At 36.9% G+C, this 23,890-nt stretch overlaps 1 protein-coding gene and 1 long non-coding RNA gene across 6 annotated transcripts; one reads left to right on the plus strand and one right to left on the minus strand.

The window, feature by feature from the left end:
• Positions 1-239: 239 nt before the first annotated feature.
• On the plus strand, positions 240-21,734 carry BBS5 (Bardet-Biedl syndrome 5). 5 transcript variants are annotated; one of them, XM_086356896.1, is made up of 12 exons: positions 240-859; positions 3,209-3,291; positions 4,977-5,042; positions 5,865-5,914; positions 6,028-6,155; positions 8,843-8,978; positions 9,990-10,085; positions 13,978-14,040; positions 15,437-15,571; positions 19,800-19,883; positions 20,817-20,840; positions 20,990-21,734. In XM_086356896.1, the coding sequence occupies exons 2-12, from the start codon at positions 3,213-3,215 to the stop codon at positions 21,089-21,091; spliced, it is 963 nt and encodes a 320-aa protein (XP_086213022.1). In that variant the 5' UTR covers positions 240-859; positions 3,209-3,212; the 3' UTR covers positions 21,092-21,734. The 5 variants fall into 5 exon arrangements, with proteins under 5 accessions (XP_086213022.1, XP_086213000.1, XP_086213031.1 ...); XM_086356874.1 differs by having other exon boundaries at positions 240-332; XM_086356905.1 differs by lacking the exon at positions 20,817-20,840.
• Positions 11,195-23,831, minus strand: LOC147378494 (uncharacterized). The gene is made up of 4 exons (XR_015147469.1): positions 23,598-23,831; positions 21,999-22,136; positions 13,457-13,574; positions 11,195-12,894 (listed from the first exon to the last, which is right to left on the minus strand). It is a non-coding gene; the product is annotated as an uncharacterized LOC147378494 (long non-coding RNA).
• Positions 23,832-23,890: the final 59 nt, after the last annotated feature.

The raw sequence follows: 23,890 nt of genomic DNA on the forward strand, positions 1-23,890 counted from the left end.
GAAATTTCTTAAGTCTGAATTTTTTGACAGGGTAGAGAAATGGAAGGTCACTGAGAAGTCAAGCACCAGCTCCTGGCCAGGGGCCAGCTCGGCTTCTTTGAGCCGCAGAATCCTGCCTGGAGCCGCAAATCCTCAAATCCGACAGGGCTGGGAAAGCGCGAAGTTACCTCGGGGAAGTTTGATCCTCGGCGCCTTCCGTAGACGTCGTGACAGAGGTGACTGGTTGCCCTGGAGCCGGCGGGACGCCACCCGGCCTCCACCGCTGTGGTCACCATGTCGGTGCTGGACGCGCTTTGGGAGGACCGGGATGTCCGCTTCGACGTGTCCTCACAGTGAGTCGCCAAGATTCCCCAGGAGCCTGGAGCCTGTAGAAGGCGTCGCAGCGCGATTTCCCGGCCCGCGGGCGGAGTCTACGACCCCGCGGCTCACGGGCCTCTCGAGGGTGGGAGGAGGTTGGCGCTGCTGTGCTCGCCTCAAGAAACCCCAGACTGGCCGGGGCCCTGTGGCACTCCCGAGGCCCCACAGCCGGGGCTCGTCTAGGTTGTACGCCGTTTTGGTCCCGTAAAATCCTAGGCCTTGTCTTGGCTGTAATCTATCAGGAAGCTGAACCCAAACACGGCCGGGACCGCCGAGGGCTTGGGCATCTAGTATACCCCAGTGAACTTGCCGTGCCAGTTTCTTATGGTGGAAGGAACCTGGGGCAGCGATTCAGGAAACGAGGATTCTGAAACTAGCTCTAGAACAAGGACATACATTGTGGGCCCTTAGAAAAATGACTTCATTCTAAAGCTTGAGTCTCCGAAGGAAGTGGGAGTAAGCATTTTCCAGAATTCCCCAGCATGCAAACTTTATTCCCATGGTAAGCTTCCATCTGGTTATTCAACTAAATCACCAACAGTAAGAAGGAACCTCCTTTTGAAGTCTCTCAAACAGAAATCCTGTTTTAGGAAATTTAATGTTTTAAAGAATAGTTAGAAACTTCCTGCCAGCAGTCCAGGAAAAAATGCCCGTTGGGTATTCAGTTTAGTCCGACTGTTTGCCACCTCATGGACTGCAGCACCCCAGGCTTCCCTGTCCATCACCCGCAGCCTACTCAAACTCATGTCCATTGCGTTGGTAATGTCATCCAACATTGAGTATTAAGTATTGAAAAATAGTAAAGTTAAAGGTTCTTAGTAATGGTTTGCTGCTTTTTAGCCACTTCTCACCCACTCCAGTGTTCTTGCCTGGAGAATCCCAGGGACAGGGGAGCCTGGTGGACTGCCGTCTATGGGGTCGCATAGAGTCGGACACGACTGAAGCGACTTAGCAGCAGCAGCAGCATGATTCTTTACTATGAACAGAATTTTCGTCTGTGGGAAAAATGAAATATTAATTTCCCAGACTTAGTTGTGGCTAGATATCTATTACTAAGATGGTCTTGGATCGTTTAAGACAGTTGTGAGAGAAGGGAATTTATAGTTATGTGACAGTAATATGTTGCACACATTCTTTGACTTTTTCTATTATCCCTGGAAAGTTCTTAATCAAGCAAAGGTCCATTTCATGAACATTTTCAGTTTATTAAACATTTATCAAATCCTTGGTGTGTGCTGGTTACTGTGCTGGTAACTGGGGCTTCCCAGGTGGCGCTAGTGGTAAAGAGCTCGCCTCCCAATGCAGATGTAAGAGAAGCAGGTTGGATCCCTGGGTGCGGAAGAACCCCTGGAGGTGGAAATGGCAACCCACTCCAGTATTCTTGCCTGGAGAATCCCATGGTTGGAGATGCAAAAAATTTAAAAAATAAGTAAAGATACAAAATAATAGGAAATGACACCACCCTACCCCACCATTCTAGTGCAGGGATACATACAGACAACTATTTAAAATGTGGTAAATACCATCATTGAAAAAAATGAACAAAAAGCTGGAAGATCATAGAAACAAAAAAGTCCATTATTCCTAGGAAAGGCCTCAAAGAAAAAATAATATCTGAATTGAGATATTGAGATTCATCAATATCATAATTGATGAATGAGCAGAGCCTTGGTAGAGGAGACGGGAGGAGAGTAAAGGAAGGAAAAATAAATTAGATACAGAGTCTTAGAGGTATAAATCTCATTGGCTAGAAGGCAGGATCTGGCAAGTAGAGGGAAGAGGTGCAAGTAGAAAGGAAAATTAGCCAGATTATGAAATATTCAGTTGAGGATTTGGGGCTTCCTTCTTCTAGGCATTGGGATAAGTTACTTGGCTTTTGAAGCAGGAAAGTGATATGATCATGTCTGTATTTCCAATAGATAATTGAGTTAGCTTTATTGAGAATGTGTTAGAAAGCCCCACCACATATTCTGCTGGGGTTTGTTTTTTTTTTTTCTTTTTTATGGACACACTACATTGCATTCTGTCAGTCAGCAACCTATTCTTCACTCTTTATTTTCTTTTGTCTCCTTTATCTGATTTTTTACCAAGTCCTACTCTTGCCTGGAAAATCCCATGGACAGAGGAGCCTGGTAGGTTGCAGTCCATGGCCTCGTGAAGAGTCGGACACGACTGAGCGCCTTCACTTTCACTTTTCACTTTCATGCATTGGAGGAGGAAATGGCAACCCACTCCAGTGTTCTTGCCTGGAGAATCCCTGGGACAGGGGAGCCTGGTGGGCTGCCGTCTTTGGGGTCGCACAGAGTCGGACACGACTGACGTGACTTAGCAGCAGCAGCAATGTTGCTTTGCTTTAACCCGTTCCTTCTGTAACTGCATGACTTCTTTGGTCTATACAGAAACCTCTGGGGCTTCTCCACTGTACACCAGATAAAACCCATATCTGTCTGACTGTCATTCTAGTTCTCCATAATCTGGTTTGTTCTCACTTATCCTATTGTATTTTTCACTCTCTCTCAACATGGACCTTCTTCCCCAGCCAGGCCAGTCTCCCCACATTCTCTTATCATTTCTTACTTCTAAGATCTTTAATCATGGATTCTCTTCTCTCTCTCTTATTTCTCTAAATGCTTTCTTTCTCTTTATTTCTGGCTTCTCTGCATGTCCCTGGTCACTCCAGGCCCCACTTGATCGCCAGGTTCTTAAAGTTCTTGCAAACCTTATTTTCCAATGGCTGAACATTGGGTACTGTATCATTTATACTTCTGTTTTATATATAGATGTCTTTTCCCTCCCACGATTGTAAGCGGATGTTGTAGCTAAAATATTAAAGCCTTTATATTTATTTTAGACAAATGAAAACAAGACCTGGAGAAGTCCTTATTGATTGTTTAGATTCAGTTGAAGACACCAAAGGAAATAATGGGGATAGAGGTGAGTATATTTCTAATATATTTTATGTTTCTGGTTTACACTGAAAATGTTAAGTTATATTAGCTGGAGAATAAGATATGAAACAGCATTATGCTGCTTATGGTTCCTGATATTATTGTAATAAGTTCTTCTGTAAACAAACCTCAGTTAACCTAATTTTGTGATCCATCTCATTTCTGTTTGACCCTAGTTGATGCATGCAGTCCAGAAGACCAGTCTTCTGTGGTCTTGTGGGAACTTTACACTCTAGCCATGCTGGGTGGACTTACTATTTGTCAAACATATCATGTAATGCTCCAGTTTCCCTTGAGATGCCTTCCTTTGTTTTTAGAATCTCCTATTGCATCTCACTCTGGCATTCACACAGGCTTAGTTTCTCTGATTTTAGATATTCTAGGGGTTTTTTCATGGAGGAAGGAGTATGTTATGGCTATAGATTACTCATCAAAAGAATTCCATGGTTATAATTTGGTGGATAAATGCTGTGTTAAACAAAGTTGTTGTTGTTCAGTCACTAAGTCATATCAGACTCTTTGCGTCCCCATGGACTGCAGCCTGGCAGACTTCCCTGTCCTTCACTATCTCCCGGAGTTTGCTCAAACTCACGTCCGTTGAGTTGCTGATGACATCTAACCATCGCATCCTCTGTTGCGGTGAACCTGCCTGCCAGTGCAGGAGACCTAAGAGGTGTGGGTTCGATCCCTGGGTTGGGAAGATCCCCTGGAGGAGGGCATGGTAACCCACTCCAGTATTCTTGCCTAGAGAATCCCATGGACAGAGGAGCCTGGTGGGCTATAGTCCATAGGGTTGCAAAGAGTCAGACACAACTGAAGCAACATAATACACACACAATGGTATTATATATTTCTAAGACATACAGTTTACCATGCATAGATTTACTTGATTTTTTTTTTTTTTGCCTTGGGGCATCTATAGGGACTACTGTTCTATAGGATATACTTTGAGAAATGAAGCGTATCTAACTTTGTGCATATTTCAGTGTAAGAACATCAGTTTGAGGCTAAGGATGAAAAGCATAAGCCTTTAACAGACTTCAGCCTAGCTATAACTTTTTTTTTTTTAATTTTATTTTATTTTTAAACTTTACATAATTGTATTAGTTTTGCCAAATATCAAAATGAATCCGCAGACTTCAGCCTAGCTATAACTTCATATGAGGAAAAAATTTGTTCATAGCAAAAAAAAAAAAGCTCATTTAAATGAGAACTGCTAAGAGAGCACTCATATGGCAGGGATTCATATGTATATGAGAGTTCTTTGAGAAATGTAATTTCACTGAATGGCTTAGTAATTATACTCTCTCTCACACTCAGTTGGACGCGTATGACCTCCTAGGAACCCCAGAACAGCTTCTATTGAGGAAAAAAAAAAAAGTACAAACTTTTCTCCTTTATCAGTTGAGTCAAACCAAGCTGTTGGCAGTGAATACCTGTATTTTTTCTGTCAACTGTTGGATTTTGTTTCTCTGGGATTCTAAATTACACATTGTATACCTTACCTAGAATCTGTATGTTCAATCAGTATTTTCAATTAATAAATGTGTGAAAAACATCTACGAGTGTTGCTGTTGATGCTGGGCGAGAAGTTTCATGTCCTTCTCATCTGGTACTGCAAAAGTGGGTCCTTAGGTAAGGTAACGTGATGTTCTGTTTGTTTGCTTTTAGGCAGACTCTTAGTAACAAATTTAAGAATTGTCTGGCACTCTTTGGCATTACCCAGAGTCAATCTTTGTAAGTATCTTTGTTAGAAAGCATGCAAGAAAAAGTAATTTGTCACATCAGCTTGCACAGTGGCTCTTGAAACGAAAAAAAAAGCTATACCATGAAATATGTGAGAAGTTTTGATTGATAAAAACTAAAGAAATCCTAGACTAACCACAGACTGCATGATAATGCAAAAGAAATGTTTTTTCTATCCGTTTTATCTCTTGGATGCTTATAAGATTAATGCTTTTACATTGATTTTTGGTTTTGTTTTTTCCTTTACTTTGAAATTTTCTATAACCTGTTTCAAGGGAGATCTAAATTTTAATAAAAACTACAACCTTTCATTGTGTTAAATGAAACATTGTGTTGTGTTTAATTGTATTAACAATGTTTCATTGTGTTAAATTGTTTCACTTGTTTTTTAAACATTGTGTTAAATTGTGTTTAGTGTTAACAGTGTTTCATTGTGTTAAATTGTTTCACTTGTTTTTTAAACTATTGTAGATTATCCAGCTAGACTTTATTTTTGTTTGTTCAAAAGAGGCAGAATTAGCTTCATATTTAACTTAAATTTGTAGATATTTCTTAAAATTTTTTAAAGTTGTTTTTATATATATATTTGATTTTTTAAATTTTATTTTATTTTTTAACTTTACAATATTGTATTGGTTTTGCCATATATCAAATTGAATCCGCCACAGGTATACATGTGTTCCCCATCCTGAACCCTCCTTCCTCCTCCATCCCCATATATTTGATTTTTAAGCTTAGAGTTCTGTATATATATGTTTTTTCCCCTTAGTTCATTGTATCATGTTCTTTAAATTCTTTACTTTTGAATTCTAGCTATTGGTTACAACTGCATATTGAATATTACAACAAGGACTGCTAATTCTGTAAGTCAGAAAAATCTTATTGAAATATATATAGTGAGGAAACAATAGATATCTGAGGTTGATGTTAGTTTTCACTGTAAATGAAAAATTGCTCTTAAAATTTGTCCTTACAGAAATTACGAGGCCAAACTGAAGCTCTTTATGTACTAACAAAATGTAACAGTACTCGTTTTGAGTTTATATTTACGAATTTGGTTCCTGGAAGTCCTAGACTTTATACTTCTCTGATTGCAGTACACAGGTATGGTAATACTTGATAGATTATTGAATATTTTTAAGGTAATTTTATGATACAAAGGTTTAGAGGATAAAATTTTGACATGTGGTGCTGCCTTCCTCCAAGGTCTGTTGCAGACTTCCCAAAGATATATAGAACATGTTGCATTACTGTTTAATAAACACTTTGAAGGTATTTCCTGGTAGCTCAGCTGGTAAAGAATCTGCCTGCAATGTGGGAGACCTGGGTTCAATCCCTGGGTTGGGAAGGTCCCCTGGAGAAGGGAACAGGTTACCCACTCTAGTATTCTGGCCTGGAGAATTCCATGGACTGTAAAGTCCATGGGATCGCAAAGAGTCAGACATGACTGAGCAACTTTGACTTTCACTTTGAAGTTATTTATAAAACACATAAAACTGCTGAAGAGTCTGTTAAATTAGCTACCAAGATATTTAAAAAATGAAACAGAGAATTCATTCAACTTGGTAGATAACCAAGTGGAATAATTCAATTAAGGAATTAAGATTATTTTTCTAACAGTAGAAGACATGATTGGGTGATTTCTCTAAAGAGTTTTGGGTTTTTGTTTAGCTATTCTCTTCTTTACTACCTCAGCTTTTTTTTTTTAAACCAGCCCTAATTAGTGTGGTTTTCTTAAAAGTTTGGCTTACGTGCCAGGCCAGCAGAAAAAAAGTATACACACACAAGATTTTTTTTTACATGCAGATATATAGTATGTATACATATATATATGCACACCCACACACACACACATATATATACTGTTGTTTTAATTTGAATTCCTTTTATTACAAGTGATGTTGAAATTTTTCATACTCTTTGGCTATGTATATAGTTTTCTGTTGTAAATTTCTTAATTTTACTGTTATGTGTATTGCAGATTTATTAGTTTCCTAGTTATTTTTTTAAATTTTGTTAATGATTTTTAATCTATATAATGGTTTGATTTTCTTGGAGATATAATTCACATAACATGAAATTTACCATTTTAAAGTTTACAATTTGGTAAAGTTAGTATATTCACCACTACTCAATTCCAGAATATTTTCAGTGCCCCAAAAAGAAACCCTCATAGTAGTCACTCCCCATTCCCTCCTCCCTATGGCTCTTGGCAACCACTGGTTTACTTTCTGTCTCTATGGACTTGCCTATTCTGGGCACTTCACGTAAATGGAATCACATAACATAGTGGCGTTCTGTGTCTGACTCCTTTCACTTATGTGATGTCTTCAGACATGCTGCATGTTGTGTCATGTATCAGTACATTCTCCTTTTTATAGCGGAATAAGATTCCATTCTACGGACACATGTTTTGTTTATCCACTCGTTAGCTGATGGACATTTGGGTTGTTTCCACTTCTTAGCTATTAGGAATAATGCTTCTATGAACATGCATATACAAGTTTTTGTGTGAAAGCATGTTTTTTTAGTTCTCTTAAGCACATACCTGATTCATATCTCTTTATTTCACTTAGAGAAGTAATATGAAATGGAGTATGAAGGGAGCTAGGAAGCTCCTTTTTCTTAATAGTATAAAAATGTTGGGTGTTCCCCCGAAACAATTTATAGATAAATAATTTCCATTTTTTCCACTGGTTAAATATTGATGATTACAGTCCTAAAGGAAATTAAGATTTATGGGCAAATGCTAAAATTCTGCTCTTTCATAATTCATATATTAGAAGATTAAAATAAAACTCATTAGTTTAACAATACATATTATAACATATGCTGCTGCTGCTGCTGCTAAGTCGTTTCAGTCGTGTCTGACTCTGTGCGACCCCAGAGACGACAGCCTACCAGGCTCCCCCATCCCTGGGATTCTCCAGGCAAGAACACTGGAGTGGGTTGCCATTTCCTTCTCCAGTGCATGAAAGTGAAAAGTGAAAGTGAAGTCGCTCAGTCGTGTCTGACTCTTCACGACTGCATGGACTGCAGCCCACCAGGCTCCTCTGTCCATGGGATTTTCTAGGCAAGAGTACTTATATAAGTGACATCTAAAGTTGTTCAGGCCAGGAAAACACTTTAGCTTTGATAAAAGGGTAAATTAGCCTGTATTTTTGTGGAGTTAAAATTAGAATTAACTAAAAGTTAATCAGAATTTTCTTCTGTTTTTATTATTTATCAGTAGGGAAACACAGAAAGAAAAAGTCTAGGAATTTATTATGCAAACACACAGAGATACATACTCTGTCTTAGAGTTCCTTTTGGAGTTGGTTGGTACAGATTCATTCTAATTTTCTGTATATAGGTAGATGTGGGCATAAATATTCAGGTTTCAGTGGAAAAGTAATTGTATTCCTATTTATGTTAAGAGAATAATTGTGCTTTTACCTAAAACAGAGAAGTGAAGGAAGCTTTTTAATAGAAAAATTAATATTCATGTCTATTTTTACAAGCATTGTTTTTCAGCTTAAAGAAAAAATTTGCTTCTTCTCATTTGTGCCATACTGTATATATTAGACATCTCAAATTTAGCTTACTGAGATAAAATTTGTAAATACTACACTGAAATGACAAATACAGTAAAAAGACTATAATCACCAAAACTTATCAACCAAAAACAATTTTTTTAACTTACCTTAATAGCTATTTGAGTGATGTACAACTGTGTATTTTTGTAGATAAGTAGACATAATCTAAGAAAACCACATTTTCAGTTTGAATTAATCTTTTATTCTTTTTTTTAGGGCATATGAAACTTCTAAAATGTATCGTGATTTTAAATTAAGAAGTGCTCTAATTCAAAATAAGCAACTAAGATTATTACCACAAGAAAATGTATATAATAAAATCAATGGAGTATGGAATTTATCAAGTGATCAGGTACCATGCAAAGAACTAACAAACCTTTTGGGGCAGTGCTTTCTTTGGTAATCATTTTTCCATTTTTGATTGGGTTTGTATATTTATTTAACTCTTAATATTAGCATTATAGCTCTTGATATAAATAATACTCTGATTTTCATATTCTTATACTCTTTTTAGCAACAGTTGTTTTATGTAAACTTTAGAGCTTAAATGGACCTTAGAGGATCATCTAGTCCAGTCTCTTATTATTCACTTACAGATGAAAAACTTAGGCCCTAAAGACTTAGGTGACTTCCACACCTAGTTTATCCCACAGTCTCGCTCTTCCTCGCTTACTGCACTACCCTCCACAGCATGATAACTTAGGCTAATTGAGGAGAGTCATAGGGTGGACTGTCATGGAAGCCTTTCAATCCAGTCTTTATGGAATTAAACATGTTAACTCACTTGGTGACTCCTACATCCATTATTGTAACTTTTCCTCTTGAAATTATAACTGCTGCTGCTGCTGCTAAGTTGCTTCAGTCGTATCCGACTCTGTGCGACCCCATAGACAGCAGCCCACCAGACTCCCCCATCCCTGGGATTCTCCAGGCAAGAACACTGGAGTGGGTTGCCATTTCTAGATGAAACATATAAGCAACTAATAGTTGGAACAAGAAACAAATCAATTTCTAGAAAAAAATTGTCTTTTACTAAGAATAATTTCCAGCCTTCATGGGTGTTACAGCCTAGTTTCGACTGATAACCACCTTGGTAAAACATTGTGCTTGAAGAGCTCTTGCTAAACATGGAATCATAAGATTAAATTGTGAATAAACTTTGCTCACTTGAAAAATTCTAGTTGTGGACTATGATAAATATGTTATAGGATATAGACAGCTCCACATCTGAGTAACTCCATATAATGCTCAATTCTGGTATTTTATGCTGCTATGATAATCAGAATTATTCTCATGTTTAGAAAATAAAGAGTAAGTATCCAGACATGATCACTGATGTCCCTCTCATCATTCTCCTTTACAGGGAAATTTAGGAACCTTTTTTATTACCAATGTGAGAATCGTGTGGCATGCAAATATGAATGACAGTTTTAATGTCAGTATACCATATCTGCAAATTGTAAGTGCATGTATTTCGATGACCTTATTTTAATGTAGAATAAATAATTTCTATTCAACAGTTAATAGGACATTGGGGATTAGATGAGTTCTTTCTTCCCCTTTTTAAGTGACAGCAGTTTAGCTGAGAGCATACTTTTTAAATGTTGATAATCAGAAAAGACCCAATTGTATTTACAATCAAGGGAAACAGCACCATTATCAGCTTACATTTCTTTTTTCATTACGAGAAAAATATACTGGAGTCTGGGCTTCCCAGGTGGTTCAGTGGTAAAGAATCCACCTGCCAATGCAGGAGATGTAGGTTCAACCCCTGGGTCGGGAAGATCCCCTGGAGAAGGCTACTCACTCCAATATTCTTGCCTGGAAAATCCCATGGACAGAGGAGCCTAGTATACTACAATCCACAGGGTTGTAAGAGAGTTGGACACGACTTAGCAACTGAGCATGCATGCACACATACTGGAATCTAAAAATTTAAATAGCACAGATGCAGAAGATAAACTTATGGTTATTGGAAGGTAAGGGGGAAGGATAAATTGGAAAATTGGGATTGACATATACACACTAATGTATATGAAGTGAAGTGAAGTGAAAGTCGCTCAGTCGTGTCCAATTCTGTGACCCCATTGACTATATAGTCATGAAATTCTCCAGGCCAGAATACTGGAGTGGGTAGCTTTGCCCTGCTCCAGGTGATTTTCCCAATCCAGGGATCGAACCCAGGTCCCCCACATTGCAGGTGGATTCTTTACCGGCTGAGTCACAAAGGAAGCCCAAGAATACTGGAGTGAGTAGCCTATTCCTTCTCCAGCGGATCTTCCCAACCCAGAAATTGAACCAGGGTCTCCTGCATTGCAGGCAGATTCTTTTACCAGCTGAGCTATCAGGGAAGCCCCTAATGTATATAAAATAAATAAGGATCTACTGTATAGTACAGAGAACTCTACTCAGTACTCTGTAATGGTCTATATGGGAAGGGAATCTGGAGAAGAGTGGATATATGTATTTGTATGGCAGATTCACTTTGCTGTGTATCTGAAATTGGCACAACCTTGTAAATTAAGTATACCTCAGTAAATTTTTAATTTTAAATAATTATCACACAGATTAAGGTGATTTTTCTTAGATTTTATTCAAAGCACTTTCCAGGGCAGCTTATGGAAAAACTTGAACAACCTTTTTGGCCAACCCAATATATACTGTTCTTTGGCATGGCTCACTGACTCACATGCTTTATGGCTTGCTATTTTCTGCTCAAAACCTTTTAAAGCCAGGATAGATTCATTGATTCTGTGAATGAAGTGTTTTTATTGTATTTAGATACAGCCTGTAGTATAAGTTGGATTCATACCACAGGTTTGGTGAAAGGAATCAAGATGGCTTTTATTGATAATGATTTTAGCTTAAATTAAATTAAAGCTGTTAGAATTTAGAATGAGAACTAATTACATCTGAGACCAGTTTGTTTTGGGAGTAGATAAAAATGATTCTTTTCACTTTGCACTGCTTTAATGGTAAGTGTGTGATTCAGTGAAACAAATTGTAAACTCCAATAAGCTGAAGGGATTTCATTTTATGTATTTAAAAAACTGCTCATCAGATCCTAGTGCAAATTAGATGAAACATAAAAATAGTTAATCAAAATCCTGTGAGGTTATCCTATGATGGTCACCCTTATTGTAGAATATAAGTAGTCTTAAGACTAAACAGTTTCATTAATAAATGTTTATTGAGTATTAGATGCAATGTATGAGATACCTGGAAAGTTTTATTTTTAAGAAAGATTTCTTGACCTATGAGAAAGATAATTATTTGCAAAATATTCCCAAGCCTATCTTTTGCTAAGTTGTTTGGTATGTGAATTACTTTAAAATATCTGATCATTCATTTGCCAAATAGTGAGCACTTACCCTGTGCTCAGTAATGAAAGTCATGAACCAGTACGCAGTTTCTGCCTTTAAGGAGCTTCCAGTCTGGTGGAGAAAAGCAAGACATTAAACAAAAAAATCTAGGATCTGATAGGAAGAAAATTATTTCTGGTCATCTAAAGAAACATAAGAATTTATATCATAGCTAGGAAAATGTGAGCATCTACACAGGCATTTAATATAATTGATGCTAGTATTATTCATTTCTGTTTTATATTGTATTTACATATGCTATAGCTTGCTCAGCCTCTATTACGCTGAAAAATTAATTCCTGAGTAGTAAACAACCATGTACTTTCTGTTCTTCAAGTAGTATACTTTTTGTTTTTTAAGAATACAGTTGCCAAATATGGACTCTGGAATAAATTCAACCTGGCCTAAACAACTTGCAATCTGATACTGCTTGTCTGTCACTGGGGCAATCATTTTCTAACTTCAGCTCCATGCCTCAGCCATTGCCCTGACTCCACGCCTATCAGTTCAATTGCTCAGTCGTGTCCAACCCTTTGCGACCCCATGGACTGCAACATGCCAGGCTTCCCTGTCCATCACCAACTCCCGGAGCTTACTCAAACTCATGTCCATCAAGTTGGTGATGGCATCCAACCATCTCATCCTCTGTCATCCCCTTCTCCTCCTGCCCTCAATCTTTCCCAGCATCAGGGTCTTTTCCATTGAGTCAGTTCTTCACATTAGCTGGCCAAAGGATTGGAGTTTCAGCTTCAGCATCAGTCCTTCCAGTGAATATTCAGGACTGATTTCCTTTAGGATTAACTGGTTGGATCTTGCAGTCCAAGAGACTCTCAAGAGTATTCTCCAGCCCCACAGTTCAAAAGCATCAATTCTTCAGTGCTGAGCTTTCTTTATGCTATAACCAACCTAGACAGCATATTAAAAAGCAGAGATGTTACTTTGCCAACAAAGGTCCATCTAGTCAAAGCTGTGATTTTTCCACTCCTATAGATGTATATATATATACATATCTTCTTGCCAGTTTCTTTCTTGACAGCCTCTGTCAACCTCAGTCACCTGGTTAGATTAGCTGTTCACAACCAGGATGCCACTGTTCTATGGTTCTTAACCAGGACTATGTATACTCCTGGCAGGGTATGAAGTAATCTAAATGGAAGGTGAGGTTTTCATTACAATTACCATTTAGTCTGTCTGTCTCTCTCTTTTTCTTTCTCACCTTACAATACCCATCTTTCTGGGTATATGATACACCATCACCTACCACAAACACTATCCTTCTAGGGCCTTTGGTCTGCTGGTCATAATGTTAGATTCTCCATGGTTCTCTCTAACCGTACCAGTGAGTACATTTTGTGTCACTTTCTACAGGTCCTGCATGTCATTATGCTTCTATCCCTCTACCCTTCTTCCAGGTCACTGGTGTCACTGCTCATCTGCTAGCCAACATTCATCCTCATGTCACACTTACCAGTTGAGTTAATTCCATTTGACCTATCCCAGGCTTCCTTGATGCCCAGTGATGAATACCCATATTTTCTTTTTTTTCTTCAGTAAATGGCATGGGGGTTCTTTCAGAATTTAGCCATCTATGATGTAAGAAACAGAAGGCACATGTGACTTTTAAAAACTAACCTAGCCTTAGGAACCACCAAAGACACTGGCTCTCCATAACTAAAAGATTGTTGGTCTTTGGTTTAAAATATTCAGAGAAGTTTTGGACTCCTTGAAGCAGGGAACATTTAAGTCAGAATTTTGTGCATATTTCAGAGGCATTGTCTTTGTATTACCTTACAAATTTGTTACCTATTTCCAGTATGAGAATTTTTATTTACTTGATCTCCATGGGAGTGTGAGGATAAAGTAAAAGGAAGAATTCTGTTTTTCAGACTATGAAAAGTAGTTACTATGTAAAATTTGGAAAACTACTGTTAAAATGTCACTACTGTCAGATAAAAACAAACTTTTTTTTCTTTTTCATTTTACATCTAGCGGTCAATAAAGATTAGAGATTCAAAATTTGGTTTAGCTCTTGTCATAGAAAGCTCTCAGCAGGTAAGATGTTTTATATTTTTATTAATCTTTAATAGATTTTTAAAACTGTATGACAGTCTATATTTTTAGTTTTATTTATATAGTAACCAGTTTATATCCAAGAAGAATATTAGCTGTAACATGAGGTTAATTGTTCCCATGTAAAGAATCCTGCTTATGTTTCTCTATTGGGCAGACATATTAATTATTACTATGGTCATGACATTATCTCAGTCTTTATATAACCCTATGATACAGTTACTATTTTTCCCCATTTTACAGTCAAGGAGACTGAGGCTCGGAGAAGTTAGGAGCCTTGACCGTGGTCTCATAAGTAATAAGTGGTAGAGCTAGCTTTTGCTTCTAGGTCTGACTGATTCACAAGACTGAGCAGCACAGGTATACACATACACACACCCTATTTGAGATTTTATACTACCAAACACAGGTTATACTGTATCTAGTTAGAAACTGCTCTGCCCCATTATGCCAGGCGTAATTTATTCTTATAAATTTTTTGAAAGAGGTGTTTCTCTTCTGAATTCTAAATTTAAACAGGAATGTCTACTCCTTTCCCCCTGGCCTATAGATTGGTAGCTGCCATTTACTGAGTGTTTACTATGTTCACAACAACATGATAACCATTTTATGGTTAGAAAATTAAAGCTTAAATGAGAATTCCCTGGCAGTTCGGTGGTTAAGAGTCAGCACTCTTATACTGCCATGACCTGGGTTCAGTCTCTGGTCAGGGAACTAAGAGCCTGCAAGCCTCGTGGCACAGCCAAAAAAACACACAAAAAAACAGCTTAGAATCTCCCAACATCACACAGCTAGTAAGTTTGTTGTAAAACCAGGATTTGAGCTCCAAAACATATACTCTCACCCCAGAGCAAATTGCTCTCAACCATCACCATATGGGTACTTAATTTTTTTAACACTTTTTCTCCAACAACAGGTATGCCATTCCCTTTTGTCTTTTAATATATAGTCTATTCATTTTCAAGGTCAAGCTCAGGAAAAACTTAATTCCCTTGACCTTCATAATCTACAGTAGTGTATTTTTTTAATCTTGAAATATTACCTTTTATATTTACAGATGAATTTATGTGATATCTGGATACTTCAAAATAATTCTGAGTGGGTAAGGGGAGGAGATTTGGGGGATGGGAAAGTTAAAGATGGAACAGAGTTGGCCATATGTTGTTACTTTTTGAAGCTGGATGATAGCTACATGGACAGTTATTGTACTCTTCTGTTTTTGTGTATGCTGGAAGTTTTTATAATAAAAAATTTAATTAAAAAAATCAGCTTACATATTGTGTTCTGAAATAAGAACAGTTAGAACTATAATTTATCATATGTTGTAAATATGATTCCTCAGGCTTGTTTTCTGTTTTTTCATTATTTCTTCCTGTAGAGTGGAGGATATGTTCTTGGCTTTAAAATAGATCCTGTGGAAAAACTACAAGAATCAGTTAAGGAGATCAACTCACTTCACAAAGTCTATTCTGCCAATCCTATATTTGGAGTGGATTATGAGATGGAAGAAAAGGTATTTTGTTCAGTGTGTGATGTATAGAATTTGCTGAATTGTCTTTATGTAATCTATAAACCTCAGTTAGCTTTATGCACAATTTAATTTTAAACCATGTTTAAAATGATGAATAGACAGACTCTGCTTAGTCAGTATGGCTGACTCTTATTTGTGCCTACCACCTGTCTTCTCCCTGGCTGCTTCACCATTCATTCCTGCCCATCTATGTAGCAGTCTATCCAAAGATGTCCCCATATGCAAGGCTCTTCTGATGTAGAGAGACTTAAATCTCTCGCTCTGACAACTTTATTTTTATTCTACTTCAGCCACCCATTAACATTTGGTCAAACCTTACAGGCCTCACAAACACTATTTTCTTTCTCTGCTGCTGCTAAGTCGCTTCAGTCGTGTCCGACTCTGTGCGACCCCATAGACGGCGGCCCACCAGGCTCCCCCATCCCTGGGATTCTCCAGGCAAGAACACTGGAGTGGGTTGCCATTTCCTTCTCCAATGCATGAAAGGGAAAAGTGAAAGTGAAGTCGCTCAGTCGTGTCCGACTCTTCACGACCCCATGGTCTGCAGCCTACCAGGCTCCTCTGTCCATGGGATTTTCCAGGCAAGAGTACTGGATTGGGGTGCCATTGCCTTCTCCATTTTCTTCCTCTAGTGACCCACAATATACCAACTGCCGGAGACTGCTCCATCAATATGGCCTGTGTCAGTTCATATTTATCAGAGCCTCTTCCAAGTCAGTTATGAAATACTTTGAATATCATGCTTGCCTGTCTGCTCTTTGTCTTCTTCATGACTTCTAGTTTCTGCCCCAGTCACTGCTCTCCAGGTCCATCAGCTGTCTTTTGGCTTTACTCTTCAGTCTCTGCACATGGGCCCCTCATCATCTGGTGGTTCGCTGGTGTCCTCCCAGCCACTCCATTAGAGACTCCTCACCATCGGCTCTGACAGCAAGTAGCCTTGCCAGGGATGCTCTGTCACAGGCTCCCTTGCTGTCTGTTCTTTTGTTAAAGCCCTCACTGTCTGGTCTATTGCTGGTGTCCACCCACTCTTTCATCAGTGTCCCAAACAGTACTATGCATGTCGAGCTATATCATATATCACATATATTATCTGTCTCTTCTCCTGCTCTTGGACTACTACAGCAGGTGGCCAGGGAAGATCAAAAAGTTGGATTGGACAGCTAAGTACTAACTCGTACCCTCTGACTTCAACTTCATTGTGCTGCTTTTTTCTCTCCCTGTCAAATTCCATATATATCCCCTTCCCTTCCAACTGAAGTTTGCCTATATTATCTGTCTCTTCTCCTGCTCTTGGACTACTACAGCAGGTGGCCAGGGAAGATCAAAAAGTTGGATTGGACAGCTAAGTACTAACTCGTACCCTCTGACTTCAACTTCATTGTGCTGCTTTTTTCTCTCCCTGTCAAATTCCATATATATCCCCTTCCCTTCCAACTGAAGTTTGCCTTTGGGTTGTTGACACAATATTATACACTCTTCGGTATTTTATCTCCTTAACCATCCTTTCTGCTTTCTTCCCAACCTGCACAGCTTTTAGCATTCTCCCTCTCGCTCTGCCTCCCCTGTATATTCCTCAGCAATGTCACTTGCTCCTCCAGTTTCTTCAGCTGGTACTTACGTAGATGACTCCCAGATCTTTCTGACCTTGGCATACTCTCTCAGCCTATCATGGTTCCAAGTATTATTGAATATTTTCACATAGATGAGCATTCCAAATAAAATGAATTGAATTTCTCCTTTACAATTTTATCTTAGTGATTTAATCAATAACTTTCCAAATCAGTAAGGTACAGTAGGACATGGTTGAGTATCTCAAACCTGGCATACCTAAAATCTTGTCATTTTTTCTCAAAATCAAAATCCTACCAATTTATCTAGTTATTTACTACCTTATTGTCAAAGTCAGATGTGCTCAAAACCCTGGGATTTACTGTTTTTTATTTTTCCCATTATCTCAATTTAAACATTCAGCCAATTATACCATCCTTTCCCCTGTTCCTATCCCTTTCTTTCCATTCAAACTGCAGTTTCCTTTGCTACTTTTGCTTGTAGAATAATGCTGTAGAACAAGCATGGTCCTTGGAACCTGACAATTCCGACTTTGATCCTAATTTCACCATTTATTTGTGATTCTAGGCAGATTTGACCTCAGTTTTCACATTATAAAATAATCTCTTTCACAAAGTTATTGATTGTGTCCATAAAGTGGCCAGCACCTGGGAGACACTGCTGCCCATTCTCTTGCTACCTTTCATTTCTCCTTTTTTCCCCTTCTTTGGCCCTCAGTGTGTAATAACAGTTAGCCATAGTAACTCGCTTTGTCGCTACATGTAAGTCCTTTCTCCAAAGACACCTGTTGAGGGAGGTCTTCCCTGACTATCCATCTACAACAACAACCCCTGTCACTTTTTTATCCCTTATTTTGCTTGTTTATTTGCTCTCTCGCTTGCTTGTTTTATTTTTGGTAACACTAATCAGTCTCCTCCATTATAAATAATGTTCATGAAGTCAGGGATTTCTGTCTATTTTCTTTAACCACTCTGTCTCCAGCAATCAAAAGTAGCACATAATAGACTCTTAATGAATAGTCATGATTGAATGACTGTGTTGAGTGCCTACTCTTTGTTGTTCACTGATCTAAGAATTTTATATGCCTCATCTCATTTAATCCTGCCAAAAACACTATGAACTGTATCATCATCATTATTATAATCTCTATCTCACAGTTAAGGAGACCGAGGCTTAGATAGGTTAATTCACTTATACACAGTCACACAGTTCTAAACATGGTTGAAATACCAGCTGTTCTTGGACTAGGGAATCTGGTCAATCTCTTGTCAGCAGTACACTCCTACATCAACTCTCCCCCACAAATTACCCATAAATAGTCCACATTGTCTGAGCTGGTATTTAAAAATTTCAGTAGACTCCAGGCTACCTTCCCCACCTTATCTGCACAACCACGGTGTGAGTGATACTCCTCGGCATTGTTCAGTACAATATCCCTGCTTAGCTCCTCTGCCTTGTGGGACTCTCATGTTCTGACCATATTGTATTATTCCTCTTCAGCCCGATCCTGTGGTTTCTCACCTTTGCTGATGCTGATCCCCTCTGCCAGGAATACCCTTTCCCCTAATCCTATCTGTGAAAATCATCCTTGTCCTAAAAGCCCTCAGTCACATGCCAACCTTTTCTTCATGAAAGTTTCTGGTATGCACAAGCCAGAAGTTGTACTGTCGCCAAACTCTCCTGTTACGATAGATACTGCATTTGTTACAGCTATTTTCTGTAGGTTGCCATATGATATTATTAATATTTGACCATTTTTTAAATTAAAGTGGCAATTTCTTATAGTTCAACCTGATATTTAGTTTTTTATAATTGTATTTTATCCTTCACTCCACTCCAACTATATTACACACCTTCTGTGGTAAGGGTGAAAACTTTATGCTTTTGGTAGTACCAGCGTGGGGGTTCCCAGGTGGTGCTAGTGGTAAAGAATCCGCCTGCCAATGCAGGAGATGTAAAAGATGTGGGTTCAGTCCTTGGGTCGGGAAGATCCCCTGGAGGAGGGCATGGCAACCCACTCCAATATTCTTTCGTGGAGAGTCTCATGGACAGAGGAGGTAGCCAGCATAGTACCTCATACACTAAAGATATTCAAATATTTGAAAAATGAATTAATAGATATCAGTACTATATGTATTTTGCTTTACTTTTAGAATATTCCATACAAATCTTAGTTCTTTTTTTTCACGAATTTCTTTTTTCACAAATTCTATTCAATGACTACTTCGAGGAAATTTTAAAATATGCTATTATACAAGTTAGGTTTTTAAACTACCAGAGAGATTTTAACTATCAGAAAATCAGATAAAGCTCAATGAGAGTTTTTTTTTTTCTTTATGAATATTTCTAAGTATCATATCAAGTTTGTGTACCTTTTTCATTTTAACTCTTTTGATGATACTAACTTCAGATTTAAAAGCTTAGATTTAACTGACTCATTTTATTATTCATATAAGTTTTAATAGAATATAAATTATGCAGTGATTTTTGTAAGACTTGAGTAGTTGGTAATTGTGATATCCTTTTACAGGTATTTACAATTCTTATAGCACATTCTACTAAAATTATTTATTTGTTTAATATGGTCTTATTGATGCAGTTTAACATCTACTGATTCTTTTTAACATCTACTGATTTTCAGCCCCAGCCCCTTGAAGCTCTGACCGTAAAACAAATTCAAGACGATGTAGAGATCGACTCTGATGATCACACGGATGCTTTTGTGGTGAGCATTATGAACAGGAGCATCACTAAATTTTTTTTTTTTTTAATCTGAGTCACGTTCAATTAAATAATGGTCTAAGTGTATAAAATATCATAAAGCTAGAGTGTTTTAAACATGAGTTGGAGAATTTTTTTTTCCAAGGTAGGGAATTTTTTGTGTGAGAAAATACTTTTAAATTACCAAACTGGGAAATAATTTGAGACCATAACTTATTTGGAGGATTTCAGATATGTGAAAAGTTTTTTCCATACTTTAAGATAATGGAATATGCTAAATATAGTTAATTAATTTAAAATCTACACTTGCCGTAAGTAATCTTTATGAGAAAGACCTCCCTCCTTTTAATTTTATAGGTGTAATATTTTAAAATGGATTTCTATTTGAACAGTAAAATTTCTTGTTTGCAAATCTGTATTATTTAATTAATAGCCAAAATAATAATAATGCTTTCTATGTACTGTGGTCTATGAATCTGACTAGAATACTGCTCTGGGAATGAAAATTTTTAAGCTAAGTATAAGATAGTTGATTATAAACTACTACAACCTCAGTGTGTGTGCATTTGCTGACACATTGAAGCCCTTATTGCTTTGTTTTGTTTTGCCAGCATCTTCTTTTAAACCAAAAGTAGGGGTAAAATTTTATATCTGCTAAATCATTCTCTTATCCACTTTCAAGTTAACAATGCTATTCACCAATTACAAAGCACAGTTTTAGCACTTAAGTTTAGCATAACTCTTGAAGACATTAATATTGACAAAAGTGAATTCTGCTACCAGCTTTGTAAAGATAGGTGAGAAAACCATTAGAAACACAGTAACAGAATATAAAATACAGTTAGTTTCAGAATTTTTCTGTAAGTTAATTACCTGTTCCTTAACCTCTTAACCTATTGTGTCAAGTATGTGAAATATAATTTTCTTCGTCTTATAGGCTTATTTTGCTGATGGCAACAAGGTAAGGATATTTTACCTATAATGTATGAAGAAACTTTCTATATTCCAGTGTTCAGTATTCACACATTTATGTGAAACCTATTTTTTGTTTTTTTCCTCTTCCTTGCTCACCTTCTCTATTCCCATCTCATCCTCTTATCTCCCCAAAAGCAACAAGATCGTGAACCTGTGTTTTCAGAAGAACTGGGGCTTGCAATAGAGAAATTGAAGGATGGATTCACCCTACAGGGACTTTGGGAAGTAATGAATTGATCTTGAGTTGAGCTGAATTTCTATTTACAGATATCTCAAGATTAAAGATACTAGTCGCCTACTATAAGGCATGGAATAGTTTTTACATTTACAGAAAAAGTTTTTAAGAGAGTTTTCTAATGATTAAGGAAAAGCTCCTTTAAGATTTTACTGCCAGTCTTCTAAAAAAATTATATTTGAAATTGTAATCGAAATCTTCCTGGTTTGTTGTAAATATGTTTATTTTGTACCTAGTACTTATAAATTATTATTCTGTGGATATTAAAAGACTGTATTATATTGAGCTTAATAAAGAGTTTATGTAGCACCATTAAATGTTCTGAAAATATTATTTTAAAGTATAAGACTCTTATGGAGTAATCAAATACTGCTTTCTTAATTATAAAATTCTGGTTTAAATATATTTATCACATAGTTCTAAATGTAAGCCAACTCTAATATAAATTACAAACCTTAAGCTTACCATTTTTTAGGTAATCATTTATGTAGAAACCAAAAATTATAGCTAACTTTGGAGGATATCAATTCCCTATGTAAAGTTTTGGGCACTGTTTTGTAAATAATTTCAATATCATTTTGGCAAGAATACATTTATAAGGAAACAACTTTAAATAGTTTGTAAATAAATAGTTCATTTATTGACTTTCTCTTTGTATTCATTGAAACTTCTTTGAAGTGTTCAAAAATTCAGTATTTTCTGATTTCTTGGTCAGGTAAGATTTGGTGACTTCTCTGGCATCACTTTTTTTTTTTTTTGCTATTGCTTCAGTATAAAGAAACGTTGTAAGGAACTTTTGTCAAAACATTAAAATTAAACAAAGGAGTCCTGTTTCTCTGAGTGTGTAAAATCATTTAAGATAATGCAACTGTATGCACAACCATAGACACATAATAATCAAGTGCTAACCTGAGTGTCTCTGGAGAAGGGAATGGCAATCCACTCCAGTATTCTTGCCTAGAGAATTCCATGACAAAGAAGCCCGGCAGGTTACGGTTCGTGGGGTCGCAAAGAGTCGGACACGACTGAGCAACACACATACACAGCCTGAGTTTAACAAAAATCAATAAACAAAAGCTATTAATTGGTTCTATATTTAAATAGGAAGGGATTTTTAAGGGATGGAGATATAATAACCTATATTAGGGGGAAAGTGTGCTTGAAAAATGTATACAGATCACAAAATGCAGTTCGGAATATTATTTCAATAGTTTTTCAAGCAAAACAGACTATAAAGTTGCTGATTAGTAAGTAATAATCTCAAATGTCATATCATGGTGCTTGCATCTGACTCATTAATCTTTTCAAATATTAGGTGTTACATGTAGAGAGAAATGAGTCATTTATTGTTTAAACAAGAGAGCAGCTGTTAGTTTTTTCTCACGTGTTAAAACCTTTAGTGGCATCTATAAATGGAAAAAGAGTCAACGAACTCTTCTCTCAGCTGTTGTTTTAGCAGCTGACAGTACCATTGACTTCACCGTGATGTAAAATAAGAGGAAAAAACTGTTACTCATGGATGGAGACCTTGAAATTTAAAAATACATATTTCCCTGATCTAAGGACATTCATTCATTCCTTCAACAAATGTTTATGGAGCACTCATGAGGTCGTGTGGCTATAGCATTGAACAAAACAAACCTCCCTAAATCCCTGTGTTTATGGAGGCTTATGTTCTTTGGAGCATGTTTAAGAATACCAATCTTTGAAAGTACAGTATATTTAAAGCCCGACTGAGTTTTTTATAATGTGATAACATAACTTTATAATAAAATATTTCATGAAGAAGTATATGATGCTATTTGTATATAAACAAAGGATCAGTTTTTTTCAAGTCATGCCTTCTGCATCCAATACTTAATATGGTGTGTTCTATTATAGTCAACAACTTAAATTATATTCTAGTTGTATATTCTTTTCTTTTTCCATGTATAAAGCCTGTTTTTCAAATAATACCAGGGATGTAGCCCTTCGTCCTGATTTTGCTGAGTTCTGTTGATTACATTGTTCGGATAGGGTTACATCTGTTCCATTTTTAAAATTTTTATTTAATGAAAGATCAACACTTAAAACTACAGAATATCTTTATTAATCATACTGTATATGTTGTGGGATTTTTCTCTCCCTAGTGTCAACTTTTAACTTTTTTTCCTGGTTTTGTTATTGTTGTTTGCCACATCAAATCCTTTGCAGAGCAAGGCAAAGTGTGAACGAGTAATAATATAATTTAATTCAATACTGATTGTAGTTTTTCCACTTAAAAATAATGATAACTTAGGATGTCTTATAAGTTAGCAGTTTCTTTCCATTTAATTTAGTCATGATGTTGGGGGGGGGGTATTATTATTTTAAAGGTTTTTTCCAAAAAAATAATCTACCTAAGTAGCAGTCTTTAAGTTTCCTACTTCTCAAAGAATATTATATATCCTGCTGTTTTAAGTAGAAAATAAACATTTATAACAGTTACTGGAAAGAGGATCTTGCTTATGAGTATTCAAATGAACTCACCTCATATTCTTGACCTTTGCATCATTAGTTCAGATAGCCAAGTAGCTTGCCACTAGACCAGTTTTAGCAGACTGACTCATTTTTATGATTCAGTTTTCTGTTAGTTCAATGAACATTTTCTTGTGGTATCCTTTATTAGCCTATCTTCTAATGCTTTATGTATTTTAAAGCTTTCCACTTCATTTAAATCTCTCATTTCTTAGCTGTTTCCTTAGTGATTAAAAGTTCCAGTTGTTCCTTTCAATCTCTGACAGCTGCAAGAGCCACTCTTCTTCCAAACTAGCTCTCCTGCA

Source organism: Bos grunniens, chromosome 2 (genome assembly GCF_055505025.1).
Source record: "Bos grunniens cultivar Pamir isolate PY7600 chromosome 2, Bosgru_T2T1.0, whole genome shotgun sequence".
In the NCBI taxonomy this organism is placed as follows: Eukaryota; Metazoa; Chordata; class Mammalia; order Artiodactyla; family Bovidae; genus Bos; species Bos grunniens.